This window comes from Acomys russatus, chromosome 6 (genome assembly GCF_903995435.1).
Source record: "Acomys russatus chromosome 6, mAcoRus1.1, whole genome shotgun sequence".
Lineage (NCBI taxonomy): Eukaryota > Metazoa > Chordata > Mammalia > Rodentia > Muridae > Acomys > Acomys russatus.
In genome coordinates, this window is record NC_067142.1 from 18,722,828 (window position 1) to 18,737,430 (window position 14,603).

Consider the following 14,603-nt stretch of genomic DNA (forward strand, 5'->3'; position numbering starts at 1 on the left):
TATTGTGATATTTATAATGAGATCATGGAGATAAGCAAAAAAGAAAAGGTCGTGGTTTTCATAAGTGACATTTTGCGGCAAGGTAAGGAGTCGATTGTGCTGGTTAGTTTTTGTCAACTTGACACCACCAGCTTAGACATATCTGGGCATCTTAAAGGAGAAAATGCCTCTATAACAGCAATTCTTTTTTTAAATTTTATTTATTTTTATTTTATGTGCATGTATGTCTGTGGGTATCAGATTTTGGAGTTACAGACAATTGTGAGCTGCCATGTGGGTGCTGGGAATTGAACCCAGATCTTCTGGAAGAACAGTCAGTACTCCCAACCCCCAAGCCATCTCTCCAGCCCATAACAGCAACTATTAACCTGTGGGACACAACCCCTTTGGTGGTCAAACAACCCTTTCACAGGCTTCACCCAAGACCACTGGAAAACACAGATAGTTACATTTTGATTCACAACAGTGGGAAAATTACAAAAATAATTTTAGAGTCGGGAGTCACTGCCAAACAAGGACTGTATTAAAGGGTCACAGCACTAGGAAAGTTGAGAATCATTGATCTACAAGACTGTGGTATAGATAAGTCCGCACAGCATTTTCTTGATATGGGAGGGCTGCTCACTGGGGGAGGTGCCAGTCCTCGGCAGGTGGTCCTGGATGGCATATGACAGCCTCAGGGAACAAGCCAGTAAGCTGTATTTCCCCACGGTTTCTGCTTCAGTACCTGCCTGCAGGTTCCTGCCTTGAGTTCCTGCCCTGACGTCCCTCAGTGATGGACTGTGGCCTGTGGGCTGCCTTTGGTCTTGGTGTTTTACCACAACATAAAAAAACCTAAGACAGGTGATTATGCGGATTCAGACTGAAGCTTGGAAGTAGCAAGTGTCTTGGCTTTCTCTTCACAGTATTTTATCTTAGCAAAAGAAACCCTAAGACAAAGGGGAAAGGAGAAGGGAAGAAGAGAGTGAAGAGGAGGGATGGAGGGAAGGAAGGAAGGAAGGAAAGACAGACAGACACTCAGTATAGTCAAGGCCTGCAGGACAAAGACTGGCAGAAACCCCCTCAAACTGTAATACAAGCAAAACCCATCCATCCTTCCTTCCTTCCTTCTTTCCTCCCTCCCTTCCTTCCTTCCTTCTGTTGTCAGGTGTCTTGGCACAGCAGTGAGTGTAGTAACTAACACTGGCCATGTCTCCTAAATTAATTAATTAATTAAGCTAATGGGTAGGTGTGGATAGGGTAAATCATATCCACAGGGTTTGGATCTATGTCTGTTTGAGGCCCAGCCTACCTGACTCCAAACCAGGCTTGTTCCAATCTTCCTTTAGATAAGGAAGAACCTCCGTCACTCCTTCCGCACATGAGGCATCCCTATATTCCAGAATGCCCATAACTCATTCAAAATGCCCCTGGGGGGGACATTCCTTTCCACTTCCTGGCAAGCCAGGCTGCTGGGGACAGTGGCACTGTACTCGCTGGACAGACTCCGATGGGAACAAGCTGTTCCATGTGGCTGGGCCATAAAACCAGCTTCCATGCAGTTTCAACAGCAATCCTGAACATCACTTAAGTAAGAATAATTGCCCACTTAGTCACACCTGAGTGCACCCCAGCCTGCGTGTGGCCCCACAGAGAAAGACAGGTTAGCTGGGAAAGCTGGATGCCCGGCAAGTTCCCTGCTCCCCACAAGGCCTGGGGGCTGAAGGACACAGGACACCACAGGACAGGGCCAGCATCAACTGACTTTCACAGCCAGGCAGCTCAGGCTAGTCCACTATAGCCCACTTGGCACACACCTGGAATGACGGTGTCACTCAGCAGCCAGTTGTCAGCGGAATGGTGGTTGTGCTGGTGACAGGGGCGGATAGTAATAACAGAACACAGTAATGACAGTAGGCATCCAACAGGGAAAGTGGAGGGTGTAGAGACAGAGGTCAGACACCAGGGACCCTGAGCAATGGGTCAGTCGAAGGGTGTCTCACAGATCCCTAAGTATGGTAAGGTGGGTAAAGTGGGAGCCCTGAGCAGATGCAGAGAAATGTGGGGCATCGGAGTTGCTTAAAAAGCCTTCCTGTGGGCTGGGGATGCTGCTCAGTTAGTAGAGTGCTTGCCGAATTTACATCAACTTTGGTTCCACCCCTAGTACCACAAAAGCCAAGCATAAAGTAGACATATACCTGCAATCTCAGTACTAGGGATGGAGGGAGGAAGATTACAAGTTCAAGGCCAGCCTCAGCTACATAGCTAAGTTTGAGGCCAGCCTAGAGTATATAAGATGATAGATAGATAGACAGACAGACAGACAGACAGATGGGACAGGCAGACGGACAGGCAGATCGACAGGCAGAGATGATTCACACACACACTCCAAACCAAACTGTCTCAAGATGCTTTCCAGAAAGCCAACCAGGCCAGTGAACAAGACAAGGAAGTTGTCAGCATGGGAACATGGCACAGAATCTTCAGGAACAAAGAGCCATTTAGTGCCTCACAGTGGTAGGCTGGCCTGGCCACAGGACATGTGTTCCTGCTCCTCTCAAGTCTCACATAGCCGAGGCTAGCCTCAAACAAGCTGTGATCTTGAACATCCCGCTCTCCTGACTCTGCCTCTGGAGTGCTGGGATTACAGGCATGGGCTGCCATTGCTGGGTTCATGCAGGGCTGGGCCTGGTACCCAAGACTTCCTGCATGCTAGGAAAGACACTACCGATAAGCTACATCAGCCCCTCGCTGAGACAACCACACCGAGACACTGGAAAGATCTATTGGAAGTACACATGAAGCCCAGGCCCTGAGCCCAGCTTTTTATGACAGTGCTCTTAGCTCAAGCGACCTTGGGTCTGGCAACACTATTCAGTGTATAGGGGTGACGACTGAGCCAGAGACAAGGGACCTGCTTAGGGCAGCCCAGTAAATCAGGACCGGGGCCAGTGTGTACTGCTCTGGAGAATAAGAGTGCCAGAAAGCTAGGCTTCCTATATAGAAGCTGCTGGGCCTCAGTGGGTCCCGAAGGCAAGGGTGACCAATGGAAAGGACATTTTCTAGGTCAAGCTGAGTTGGCAGTCTCAGTAAAGAATAGAAACAGTAATAGGGAACACAGAAAAGACATCCCTCGTGCCTCACACAAACTGACTGGGCCTCTCTTTGCTAAGCATGCCCCCATGTCTAACTCAGATAGCATCCAACAGCACTGCGGAACATCTACAGCTGCTCACAGATGAGGCAACCGAGGCACAGGCCTCCTGAGGTCAAGAGACCATAGACTAGTCCAGGCAGCCAGGCTCCACCGTCTGGGAACTGTAGTCAGTGCCTGTACAGCCGTGAAGCACCAAGGGATAGGTGTGAGACTTTAGCGGATCCTCTGGGAGCAGCCACTGTGTCATACAAGGAAGGGCTCCCCTTCCCCCAGGAAACCAGAATTTGAGAGTCTCAGGGGTGGGGTGTGGCTGGGCGGCAGCAACACTAAGCAAACCTAAAACTAGAACTCCTGGGTTCCAGGCTCTATGGGAAGGGTAAAGGGAAGGGAGACAGGAAAGAAGGAAAGGGGGAGGAGGGAGGGAGGGAGGGAGGGAGGGAAACGATATGGAGTACATCAGAGCCCTGCAGGAGCATTGTTTTAGCTGAGCCTGTTCTGTGGACCCCACAGATGTCCAATTTTGTAGGTCTGGGATGGGACCCAAGAATTTGCGCTTCCGGCATCTTGGAAAGTGCTCAGTGTAGACTGAGAACTCAGCATGCAAGGGGCTAACAGTTCCAGTCCCAGCACCAATTAAAAAGAGGGAGACACTTCCAAATCCTAAGGGGTGCTGATGCTGTGGGAGAGGAAGGGCCACAATGGCTGGCCACGGACTTTGCCTTACAGAGTGACCATCGCTGTAAGACTGGGTACTTAATTTCGGCATGTGAGATTAGACCCCAGCTCCAAGTTTCAAGGCTGCCCAAGGCTTCTACAATGGTCCAGTCCCCGTGGAAGCACACAAAGCAGTTCAGAAATATTTTTGGAAAAGAACCCACGGCAGACGAGAAAAATACGACAGCATTTGGACAGATTTGGTGGAAAGCAACGAGAAACATCTGACTTAAATTGCTTTGCAAATTACACCATTTTAAAAATTAGAGGGTGGGGGGGACCCTGGGCCAAAATGTATTTTTGAAGATTTATGGCCTCCAGAGGGTTAGCTCAACAGCCGAAGAGGCTGTGAAAGAGCCACCCAGTGTGGCTTCTGCTCCGGCTCTTGGGAAGCCTTCTGCCAGATCTGAAGCCAGCCTTTCCCAGCCTGACTGCAGCACAGCTTGCCTGGCTGACCCACCCTGCAACTCTAACTCTCTCTTTCTTTCTCCCTCCCTCCCTCCCTCCCTCCCCCCTCCCTCCCTCTCTTCCTCTCTCTCTTTCTCTCTCTCTGTGTATGCGCTCATGTGTGTGTGCATGTGTGTGTGTGCGTGCATGCGTATGTGCGTGCACCTACACATGAACACACATGAACATGCATACATGCATGCATGCGCGCATGCACCCGGGGGAGGTAGGACGTCAACTTCAGGTGTCATTCCTAGGTACTTTCCACACTTTTTGTGAGGCGTGCCCTCTCCCTTTCACCTGAAACTCCCTGAACACATTGGGCTGGCTGGCATCAAGCTCTGTCCCCACCTCTAGCTGTGGGATTATAAGCACACACCGCAACACCAAGCTTTTTCAGGTGCTATGGAATCCAGATTTTTCAGGCTTGCGCATCCTACCAACTGAGCCATCTACCTATCCCTGAGAAGGTGATCTGAACATACCTTAGGAGCCCCCCAGTCCTCAGCCTTGTGGACTCAGAAGTCCACCATGGGTCGCCCCATGTATTCTCATGACTGACACACATACTGCCAGCGTATATTTGCAGGCTGAGAGTGGAACTCCTCAGAGGCCAGGCAAATGTGGCAGCTCTCAGCAGCGCCCTCTGTGGCCCCACTCCTTACTAGTCATACTCCCTACACCGGTTATGTTTGGAGATGCCCTTTCCACCCTCCTGCCGCCCCCCACCTGCCGCATTGAAACTTAGCCAGGACCAGAGATGAACCCCGACTTCCGTAGCCTAAGCAAGTCCATGCCAGCTACCTATGTGGGGTCCCTGCTGCTTATATTCACCTTCGCAGTCAATAGGGCACACTCCTAGTTAGCCCATATCTGATGCTCTGGAGCACTGGCTTCCGACCTTCCCAATGCTGTGACCCTTTAATACAGTTCTTCATGTTGCGGTGACCCCAGACCATAACATTATCTTCATTGATACTTCATAACTGTAATTTTGCTACTGTTATAAATCATAACGTAAATAACTGACATATAGGATATCTGATATGTGACCCCTGTGAAAAGGTTGTTTAACATGCCCCCCAAAGGGTCACGACCCACAAGTTGAGAACCACTGGTCTGCAGTATGCTGGCCCTTGAGGTCTGAGCACAAGAGGTGTCTTCCTTGGTACCTCTGCTCTGTCACAGAGAGATTAATCAAGAGTAGGGTCTTGAACTATTTTCTCAAGTTGTAATTACGTTTGTTTATTTATTTAGGGGGATGCATGTGTGCATGCAGTAGTGCATTGGGGGATCAGACGACAACCTGCAGGAGTTGGTTCTCACCTTCCACCATGTGGGTCCCCCGGATGGAATCTGGGTTGGCAGCAAGCACCTTTACCCCAAGAGGCAGCTTGCCAACCTGGTATTAACATCTTAAGGACTACAGCTAACATGAAAGCCAAGTCCCAACAGTGTCCTTAGGCACCACTGGGCTTCCTGACCCTCCCCTTCAGCAGGGACAGATCCCACCGTGTCCCCTCTTCCCACATTTCTGGACATCCTTCCAGATGACCTGCCCCGGGGGGGGGAGGGCATATACCGCGCATGTCAACGGGAGAGGACACTCCAGGTTGCTTTGACTCCCTAGTGCACACCCCTGGCCTATGTCTGCTGTGCTAAACCTCATCAGCCAAGCTCCCCAAGGAAAGGGCACTGAGAGGGCATGCAGTGGGCAGAGCGTGGCACTGGCATTTCTCTGGAGTGGCTGTGCTCTGCGCTTTGCCGCCTTCCCCCGGTGGAAAACCCCTCAAGCATTTGCTGTCACTGGCCCCAACAGTGACACCTGGGTCTGATGCCACAGGGGCCCTCTCCCCTCAATCATGTCCTAATTACTGTCTAATTGCTGCCTAAGCCTGCTCTCTGCTGGTGTGGCAGGGCCGGGAATGGCTGTGTGTGTTGAGAGATAGGCCAAGTCAGGGCGGATCCCTCAGGACAGGTGGGAGATGCTGGAAGCTAGTACCTGGGAACTCTCTCAGCCTGGAAGAAAGCAGCGGGGAGAAAATGTGAGGGGTCATCCCTGGCTGGGGTAAGCCCTGGCTCAGGACTGCACTGCACTGTGTCCCCTCTCATCCAGAGCTCCCTGGCTGGGTGACCCATTGGGCTGTGGCTCCTCCTACCTGATCTAAGAAGTAAGCCTCCACACCAGGTCCACAAACTCAAACCCTCTCCCCTGAGGTGCCCGAGGTTGACCTCACATCTCTTACTTACGACTTCATAGTTAATTTCAACTTAGAATCATGGAGGGGAAAAGAATACAAATGTCGTGAGAACAACCTAAGAAGAGGCCCTAAACTCTTTTTTTTTTATAAAGAGATATAACTCAAGGGCGGTTCCATCTCACGAATCCTGATCCCCGAAGCCACACCCATCACAGTCCTGGGACCACAGATGCAGCATCAGCTCAGGGGTGGAGAGAAAAAAACTTAGCCCTGCCCTTGAACAAGGGCCCTTGGGTGTTTTGCCTGGAGAGGCGGGGAAAGAAAAAAAGCACCGGGGCATAACTAAATGTGCTTGAATTAAAAGGAACAGAAAATAAATCTGTTTCTTCACTCTGAGGCCGAATAGTTGTGTGGCCTCCAGATGGACAGCCCAGTGACAAGGGGAGGTCTCACCTTCCCGCCAAACTCCCCAACCGGGATGCTGGCATGGACTCATGGAAACTGGAGAACATCTCTCTTAGGGACAGTGAAATGAGAGACTGTGGCCCGTGGAGTCCCTTCTGTTGTAATTAAGTTGGCCAGAAATCCACCTAAGATAGTAAATTCCATACCTGACCCTCTAATTACAGCCAGCAGGCATTGGCAGACAATTACTTTCTGAAATAGTCCTCAGCGAGCAAGAGGCAAGAAGCTCTCGGGATACACCTCCCGGTGCCAGCTGAACATACCCCAGGGCAGCCAGGCAGCTGCCCCAGTATTTTTCTCCTCCCTTCCTCCTCTTCTTGCTCAGGCCCCAGCCACCAGAGTCTGAGATAACCAGCTCTCCAAAGTAAGCTGCAAGGGACCTTCTTGGGGCCTGGGATTCCTAGGGCAGGGGCACTGCCCTCCATAAACCCAGCATGCCTCCCAGATGACAGGGGCCAGCGCACTCATTAAATCCTAATGACCTCGTGAAAAACACCCCTGCTGCTCTCCAAGCGTGCAAAACAGAAAGTGTACCTCCTTGGGCTGCTACAGCTGCTGCCGCCGCTGCCGCAGCGGCCACCGCCAGAGGACAGGCCTTTTTCCCTGGGTCGGGGAAGCTGTTGTCCTCCAAAAGGCCACTCTTGGCTTCTTTCTTCTCCACTGCAGGGGCTGGGGCAGATGTCTCCATCTCAGCGGCTCATACTCTTGGGTGGCAGACCCTGGAGGAAGTGACAAACACATTCAGCCATGGCACCATCGCACCCAAAGCCAGCTGGAAAATACCAACCCAGATTCCTGGCACACAGGCTACAGCAACGAAGTTCGCACTCAGTCCCCTAACACGAGGAGGGAAGACTTTGGTAATTTTTGACATAGTCATCCTGAGAACTGACTGGTCTGCTTTCTGGATGGCCACAGGCACAACAGCAGAGCGTTTTGGTCATTTTCTTTTAAATCTATATTTTTTTTAAAAATCCCGACAACAAGTTCTTAATAACGAGAGCATCCAGGAAGAGAGAACCACCTGAGCTGGAGAAACAAAACAGAGAGCCTGAAGTGTAGAGGGGAAAAAACAGAATTATAACACCCTTCTCCATGAAAGGCCGCAGTGCGCCTGGTTCCTGCCTCTCCTTCGTTGGTTAATTCATTTGAATGTTCATTTGTTGAGTTTAGTTGTCATCACTTACTGTTTGAACGTGTTCTCTTTCTCTCTTTGCCTCTGTCTCCTCTCTCGCTATAAGGCAGTGGTTCCGGCTCTCAACCTATGGGTCGTGGCCTACTTGAGGCTTGAATGACCCTTTCACAGAGGTCACCTAAGACCATTTGAAAACTCAGAAATTTACGTTAAGATTCGTAACATTAGCAAAATTACAGTTATAAAGTAGCAATAAAATAATTTTGTGTTTGGAGGTCACCTCAACATGAGGAACTGTATTAAAAGGTCATAGCATTAGGAAGGTTGAGGACCACTGTTATAAGGGCTCACCTCGCCCAGGCTGGCCTAAAGCTCACTATGTATCCAAGGCCTCTGACTCCTGAGTGCTGGCATCACAAGTGTGTAGCCTTTGGCCTGGCTTATGCTCTCTTTACAATCCGTTGCTTTGGAGCCAGTGGTATTGCTCAGCAGGTAAAGTTGTTTTTGCTGCATCAGCCTAGCAGCCTGAGTGCAGCTCAGGTGGGAGGAGAAAACCAACTCCCCGAAGTCCTGACAGCATGTGCGTGTTGCCATGGCATGCAAGCCACACGCACACAGTAATAATAAAATAATAAAAGCTGTTACTATGGCGTCCTACTATCAGAATGGCCACCAGCCAAGAGCTGAAACCTCTTTTTTCTGACATTGTCCCTTAGCCTGACCACAAGCACCACCATATCAGGGCACCTGAGCTGCTCTTAGGTCACTGCTTATTTCCCTTTATTAGGGCTGTGACAGACATTGCTGTATCCAGGAGCAAGCAGCCAGTGGCACCTCTCCAAGAATACACTTCTCCTTTACCTGCAAAACCCCATTAAGATGCCATCTTCCCCAAGGGTTCCCCTGCTCTGGATAGTCCCTGGCCGGAGCCCTGCATCAGTCAGAAGATGAATCTACCTGACACCCCACATCACCATGCCCATTGTTTCCTGGGAGATTCTAAATCCCACTAGGTGGACCAGAACTGGGTGAGGCGGCACATGCCTTGAATCTCAGCCCTCAGGAGGCAGAGCAGGCCAGTCTCTGGGAATCTGAGGCCAGCCTGGTCTACATAGTGAGTTCCAGGACAGCTGGAGTTACGCAGAGAGACCCTGTCTCAAAAGTAATAATAATAAAAATAAAATAAAAATAAGTTATCAGCATATTCCCTCCCTCTTCATGGGGCTGGGGCTTGATCACATTCCCAACCTCAGAGTTCCTCTAGTGTCCTGCTGGGCTCCTTTTAAATATGTTTAATTATGTGTATGCACATGTGTCTTGCAGGATGAGTGCAGGTGTCCTCAGAGACCAGAAGCATAAGACCCCTTGGAGCTAGCATTACAGGCCGCCTGGCATGGGACCTAAGCACTGAGCTGGGGTACTTTCAAAGAGCAGCAAACATTCTTAAACCACAGAATCACCACGTGCTCCCTCTCCTGATGGGTTCTGCTCCACCAAGGCTTAAGCCTCTAGCAGAGGGAGAGGCTGGCTCCCCGTGCATACCTTATCTTCCTAGCAAGAGGACCAGGCCCTGCTGATATGAGCCTGGAGATCTAAAGGGGGAGGGGGGCATAGAAAGAAAGCAGGGGATGAGCCCCCATTGCTCCCCTACTCCTCGTCTCTGGTGGTCCTGTTAGAAATGCAGACCCAGGAAGGCTCACCTGTGGCAGCTGAGGCCACTCCTCTCTCATTCTGACAAGTGGCAGCATCTGGCCAGCCCAAATTTCACTGAGGGGTAATCTCAGGGTTCAGTGGGGTGATGAGCCACCTGGGGCCACTTCTCACAGAGGCGGCAGAGCAGGCCTCCAGTCTGACCTGACACTTAGAAATGGGGGGGTTGGGGGACAGACACCCCAATAGGGCATAAGCACACAAGTTTTAGGGCTTCGTCGCTCAGGCTGTAGCAACAGATTCTGAGTAAAAGGAACAGCTGCACACAGAAGCACCTAGGATTCAGGGGACACCTCCCTCCATAGGTAACTGAGAGAACAGCCCACCAGGCCCCTGCCTCACCCTACAAGTCAATGCCACCCTCCTCTTAGCTCTGTCACACAGGAGAGGAAGGCAGGAGAGAGAGCCAAGAGTCTTCATAATTCACTGGCATTAGTGGGATGAGCTCAATTTCTGGGTAAACACCAGGCACCCTGGGTCCCCAGCAGAAAGTTTTACTCCCCAGGCTGCACCTGTGTCATTGCCCCCCCCTGACCCCCCCCCCCGACTCCTGCCACCTGGGAAAGGCAGGGAAGGGTCTGTGTGTGGCTTCCCAGGCGCTGGCTGGGGGAGTGATGGTCTCTTTAGGTTGATTCCCACAGGCTACACAAAAGCTTCTTCACAGGAGGGTCTGAGAAGCACAGGACACCCCAGGGGAGGAAAGTCGACCCCCCACTTTCTTTTACAGCTCTGGAAATGCCTGTGCATTCCACAGGAATTTGCCACACCAAGGGGAGCCTGGGCCTGCACTGGAGAGGAGAGCTCCTTTGCATTAGAGACTGCACCCAGGTCTCAGGCTCTCTGGGGCCCTCATGGGCTTTCCCCGTGAGACTTCTCATGCAGACATTGGTCTGGAGAACCTGAAAAACATGCAAAAAAGACACTGTGCATGTGTTTGCGTGTGTTCACATGTGTTGGAAGGAGCGGTGCATGTGGAGGCCATATGTCACCATCGGGTGTCTTTCTCAATTACTGTGGTTTGATGTTGATGGTTTTGCAACAGGGTCTCTCCCTGAACCTGGAGCTTGCAGATTTGGATACACTGCTGGTGAGGAGCCCCAGGGACTCCCCTGTCTGGTATCAGGTTACAGAGGCGTGCCTCTGAGCCCTGGGATCCAAACCCAGCGCTAGGCAAGTGCTTTACCAACAAAGCCATTTCCCCAGCACTCCATGAGTGCAGGACTCAGCAGAACACACACGTAAACCCAGGCATGGATCCAGCACCTGGAAGTAAGCGGTCCGAGCATTCACGGCCAGCCTGGGACACACGCAAAGACCCTGTCTCAGAAAAACCAAACAAGCAAGAAAGCTCTTCAAGGGGTTTGTATGACAAGCATGCGCAGGACCGCGAGCGAGGTGTCCATGCAGGGCTGTCAGTCTCCAAGTAATTTCTAAGCTACACTTAGAACAAGACTTTATGGGCTAAATATTTTATTAGGGCCAGAAAAAAAGGGGGTCAGTGGGTAAAGGCTTTGCCATGAAGCCTAAGGACCTGAGTTTGAGACCCAGGACCTGAGAGCAAACTCCTTCCAGGAAACAGTGTCTCCTCTAGGAATGAATGGGGCAACAGGTCATAGTTTTGTGAGCCTGTTACCAGCATCCTCCATGTCACTGAATACCAGCTCTGCCCACCTTGGCTCCCCACTTGGGGAGTCATCACACACACACACACACACACACACACACACACACACACACCTCCAACCCTGCATTTGGTGTGCAGCGAGAAAGCTCGGGTATTACAGTGCCGCAAGCATGGTGCCTCTGGCCTTACAACGGCTGCACTTGTGTAAGTGGTGTCTTCCACGAGCCGTGCTTTCCATCCCATCATTTACAGCATTCCAGTGAATGTCAAGCTCACCAGGTGCTATGGGGACCACAGCATGGGACAGGGTAAGGAGCCTTCCAAGAATGGCATGAAAACACCAATAATTGTGTCAGAATGAGGAACTCACCCTGAAGCCTGGAACCCTGGAGACCTCCCACCACTTGAGGTCTCCTCTGACCTCCTCTGGTTCAGTCACAGGCATGAGCGCTTCCTAGGATGAAATCAACCTCCAGGAGAGAGGCATGCCCTTCCCTTCCTAGCCAACGAACGCAACCACCACAGACCCTGGCGCACTCATGTCCCTTCTGATCTCAGCCAGGCAGCATGCATGCCCAGACTCACATGTATGAGCACATGGGAATGCATGCACGCGCAATCACACAGTGTATTCAACACACCATTTGGGTGCAAAGATATCTGCTACACATACATGCATGTTCGTGCATCTGTCGTTTCACTGAACACAAGCAGTAGAAGTGCACATGCCCATCACAGATATGTTGTCACAAGGAGTTACCATGTATTGCCTCTACAGCCCACATTGGCCAGCCTGGACCCCTCAGCTCAAGCTTTAACCCAGAAACCTGCAGGTTACAGAATGACACACAGCGCTGCAGCAGGTAGCAGCCGTACCAAGCAAAAAAGCAGCCCCGAGGCAATGCACCTGCCCCTTTCTAGCCCCTTGAATTTCTTTCTCCAAGTACAAAAGCTCCTGGATTTGCAAGGCCCCTGGGCTAGTGAGCTGGTGTTAGAGAAAGTGGTAATTAACCCTAATTCACTGACTGGCTGGGCAGGCGTTGGGCCCCTAAGGGCCCCCGACAAGAAGCATAGGCCTCCTCCATGAGATGAGATGAGTATCAGAAAGGTTTCCTTCTTCCTAGAAGCTGTGGGCAGGACTGCTGGCCCAGGCTTGAGGACACATCTCAACCCCCACTGTTCCCTACTCAGGCTGGTTCTACTTCCTGTCCTAGCATTCCTGTGCCTCCTCACTCACGTGTTGTGTTCCACTAACACCATGGACTTCCAGACCCAGCGCCCTACACCAAGGGTACCTAATCCATGGACCCAGAAGGAGGCCAGGATAGCAGGCAACACCATTACAGGAAGGCCATTGACTGTGGACACCAGAGATAGAGCATTCATTTGGACAAAAGGCAACCTCTGCCCCAAGACTCAAGTTCCCCATCTGTAAAATAGAGAGGAACAGAGCCTTCCTCCCAAGCTGGCCAAGCAGAGTCCCCACAGCGTCAGGAGAGACTCTGTCCGAGCCTGAAAAGCAGCATTCCATCAAGGCCCCTTCTGACAAATGGCCCAGCCTCAGTCTCCCCAACTAGATGCTGAGAATACAGTATGGTAGCATTTTGTAAGATAGAATCCAGCTAGAACCCAACCTCCGACCCCGACCCCTGCTGTCAGGTCCCCTTCCTCCCCCAGGGACTTGACATCCAGAGGGCCACAGTCTCTCCCTGACACCCCTTCCAGCAGAGGACTGGACCACACTCAGAAGCCATGTCTGCAAGCAAACAAACAAGGGTGCACTGTGTGGCCTGCCTGCCAGACCTAGACGGGGCTGAAGGGGCAAAGGCAGTGCTGTGTATTTCTGAGGCTGGAAGGGAAAACAAGGCTGGCCTCTGCCCTGGGAAGAGAAAACAGACTGCTTAGGACAGTCCTCAGCAGGGGAGCAGGCTGCAAAGATGCCAGGAACAGACCGGGGCTTCTTCAGCTGAGGACAAGCTGAGTGGCAAAGACTAAGGATTATCAGAGAGGGCACCACGCTGGGAACAGAGGGCTGCATCCCTTGGCAGCACCAAGGCCCCCACTTCCAGACCCGCACCGCTCGCTGGTTCAAGCTCACTCACTGTCCCACAGCCTCCCAAGCTTGAGCTTGTTACGCTGTTTCCTTCTCCGGGGATACTGAACTCCCATTGGGCTGGACTAGGCTAGGGTGTTGGACTTGTTCCAGTGCCCCCCAAAATGGTGGCTCCTCTGTCCTGCTTGCTTATGCATCTGTTACTCTTTCTGTTCACCTGGGCACAAGCTGACTCAACATTTAATGACTGACATAGAGTCTAACTGACCACAGGAATGCTCTCAGGGCACTCAGCAAGCACCCCTTCCTCCTGCTAGTGTCACCTCAAGACTTAGTTCTTACAAGAAGAGAGCAGCCAGCAGGTCTCAGTCATTATGGCCCACTGACCGTTCTGAGGAACGCTTGGGTTGAGGGTATGGTGGGAGAGATATAACCATCAACTCATAATGCCTGGCATGGAAGATGCAGTAGTTAACTAGTAATGTCTGTCATGGGCAGTGCTACTGACACTAGGTTAACAAGAGGAAACCAGTTTACATAGGGATGCTTACCTTCTCTTAACCCTAACTCACATAGTGAAGCCAGACTTCAGTATGCAAGGTGCACGAGGCAGAAACTTTGCATCTGCTATGTTCTGGGGCACCCAGTGGTTGTTGTGATGGATAAAAAAAAAGGGGGGGGCTTTCTGGCCATGATGATACAGGCCTTTAATTCCAGCACTTGAGAGGCAGATAATCTATCGGATTCTATAGGAAATAGAGGGCCAAAGTGGTCTACATAGTGAGTTCCAGGAAAGCCAGGGCCATGTAGAGAGACCTTGTCTTTAAAAAAGAAAAAGAAAAAGAAAAAGAAAGAAGAAGTACTAGAGGCCTTTGAACTATTGAAAACATTTTTCTCCAGGTGAAACTTCAAACTAAGGAATGGTGTTTTAGGGTCAGGGACAAGCAAGTGGCTTTCCTGTGCCCGTAAGGACCAAAACTCAAGGCACAGCCTCTTAAGAACAAGAAAAGCCAGGTCCTCAACTCAACCCGATGGAGATGAGGGGCGGAGGGGGCTGGGGAATATGTGCAGACACTCTTCTAACTTGTAACACCAAGTGATCTCAACCAGTTCTCAAA

General features: G+C 51.1%; 1 protein-coding gene across 1 annotated transcript in view; it reads right to left on the minus strand.

Moving 5' to 3' along the window:
* Gli2 (GLI family zinc finger 2) overlaps window positions 1–14,603 on the minus strand; it is a 227,555-nt gene that overhangs the window by 166,239 nt on the left and 46,713 nt on the right. Inside the window, 1 exon segment of the mRNA XM_051147255.1 lies at window positions 7,498–7,682. Within this exon segment, the coding sequence (XP_051003212.1) occupies window positions 7,498–7,651 (154 nt within the window). The 5' untranslated portion in view covers window positions 7,652–7,682.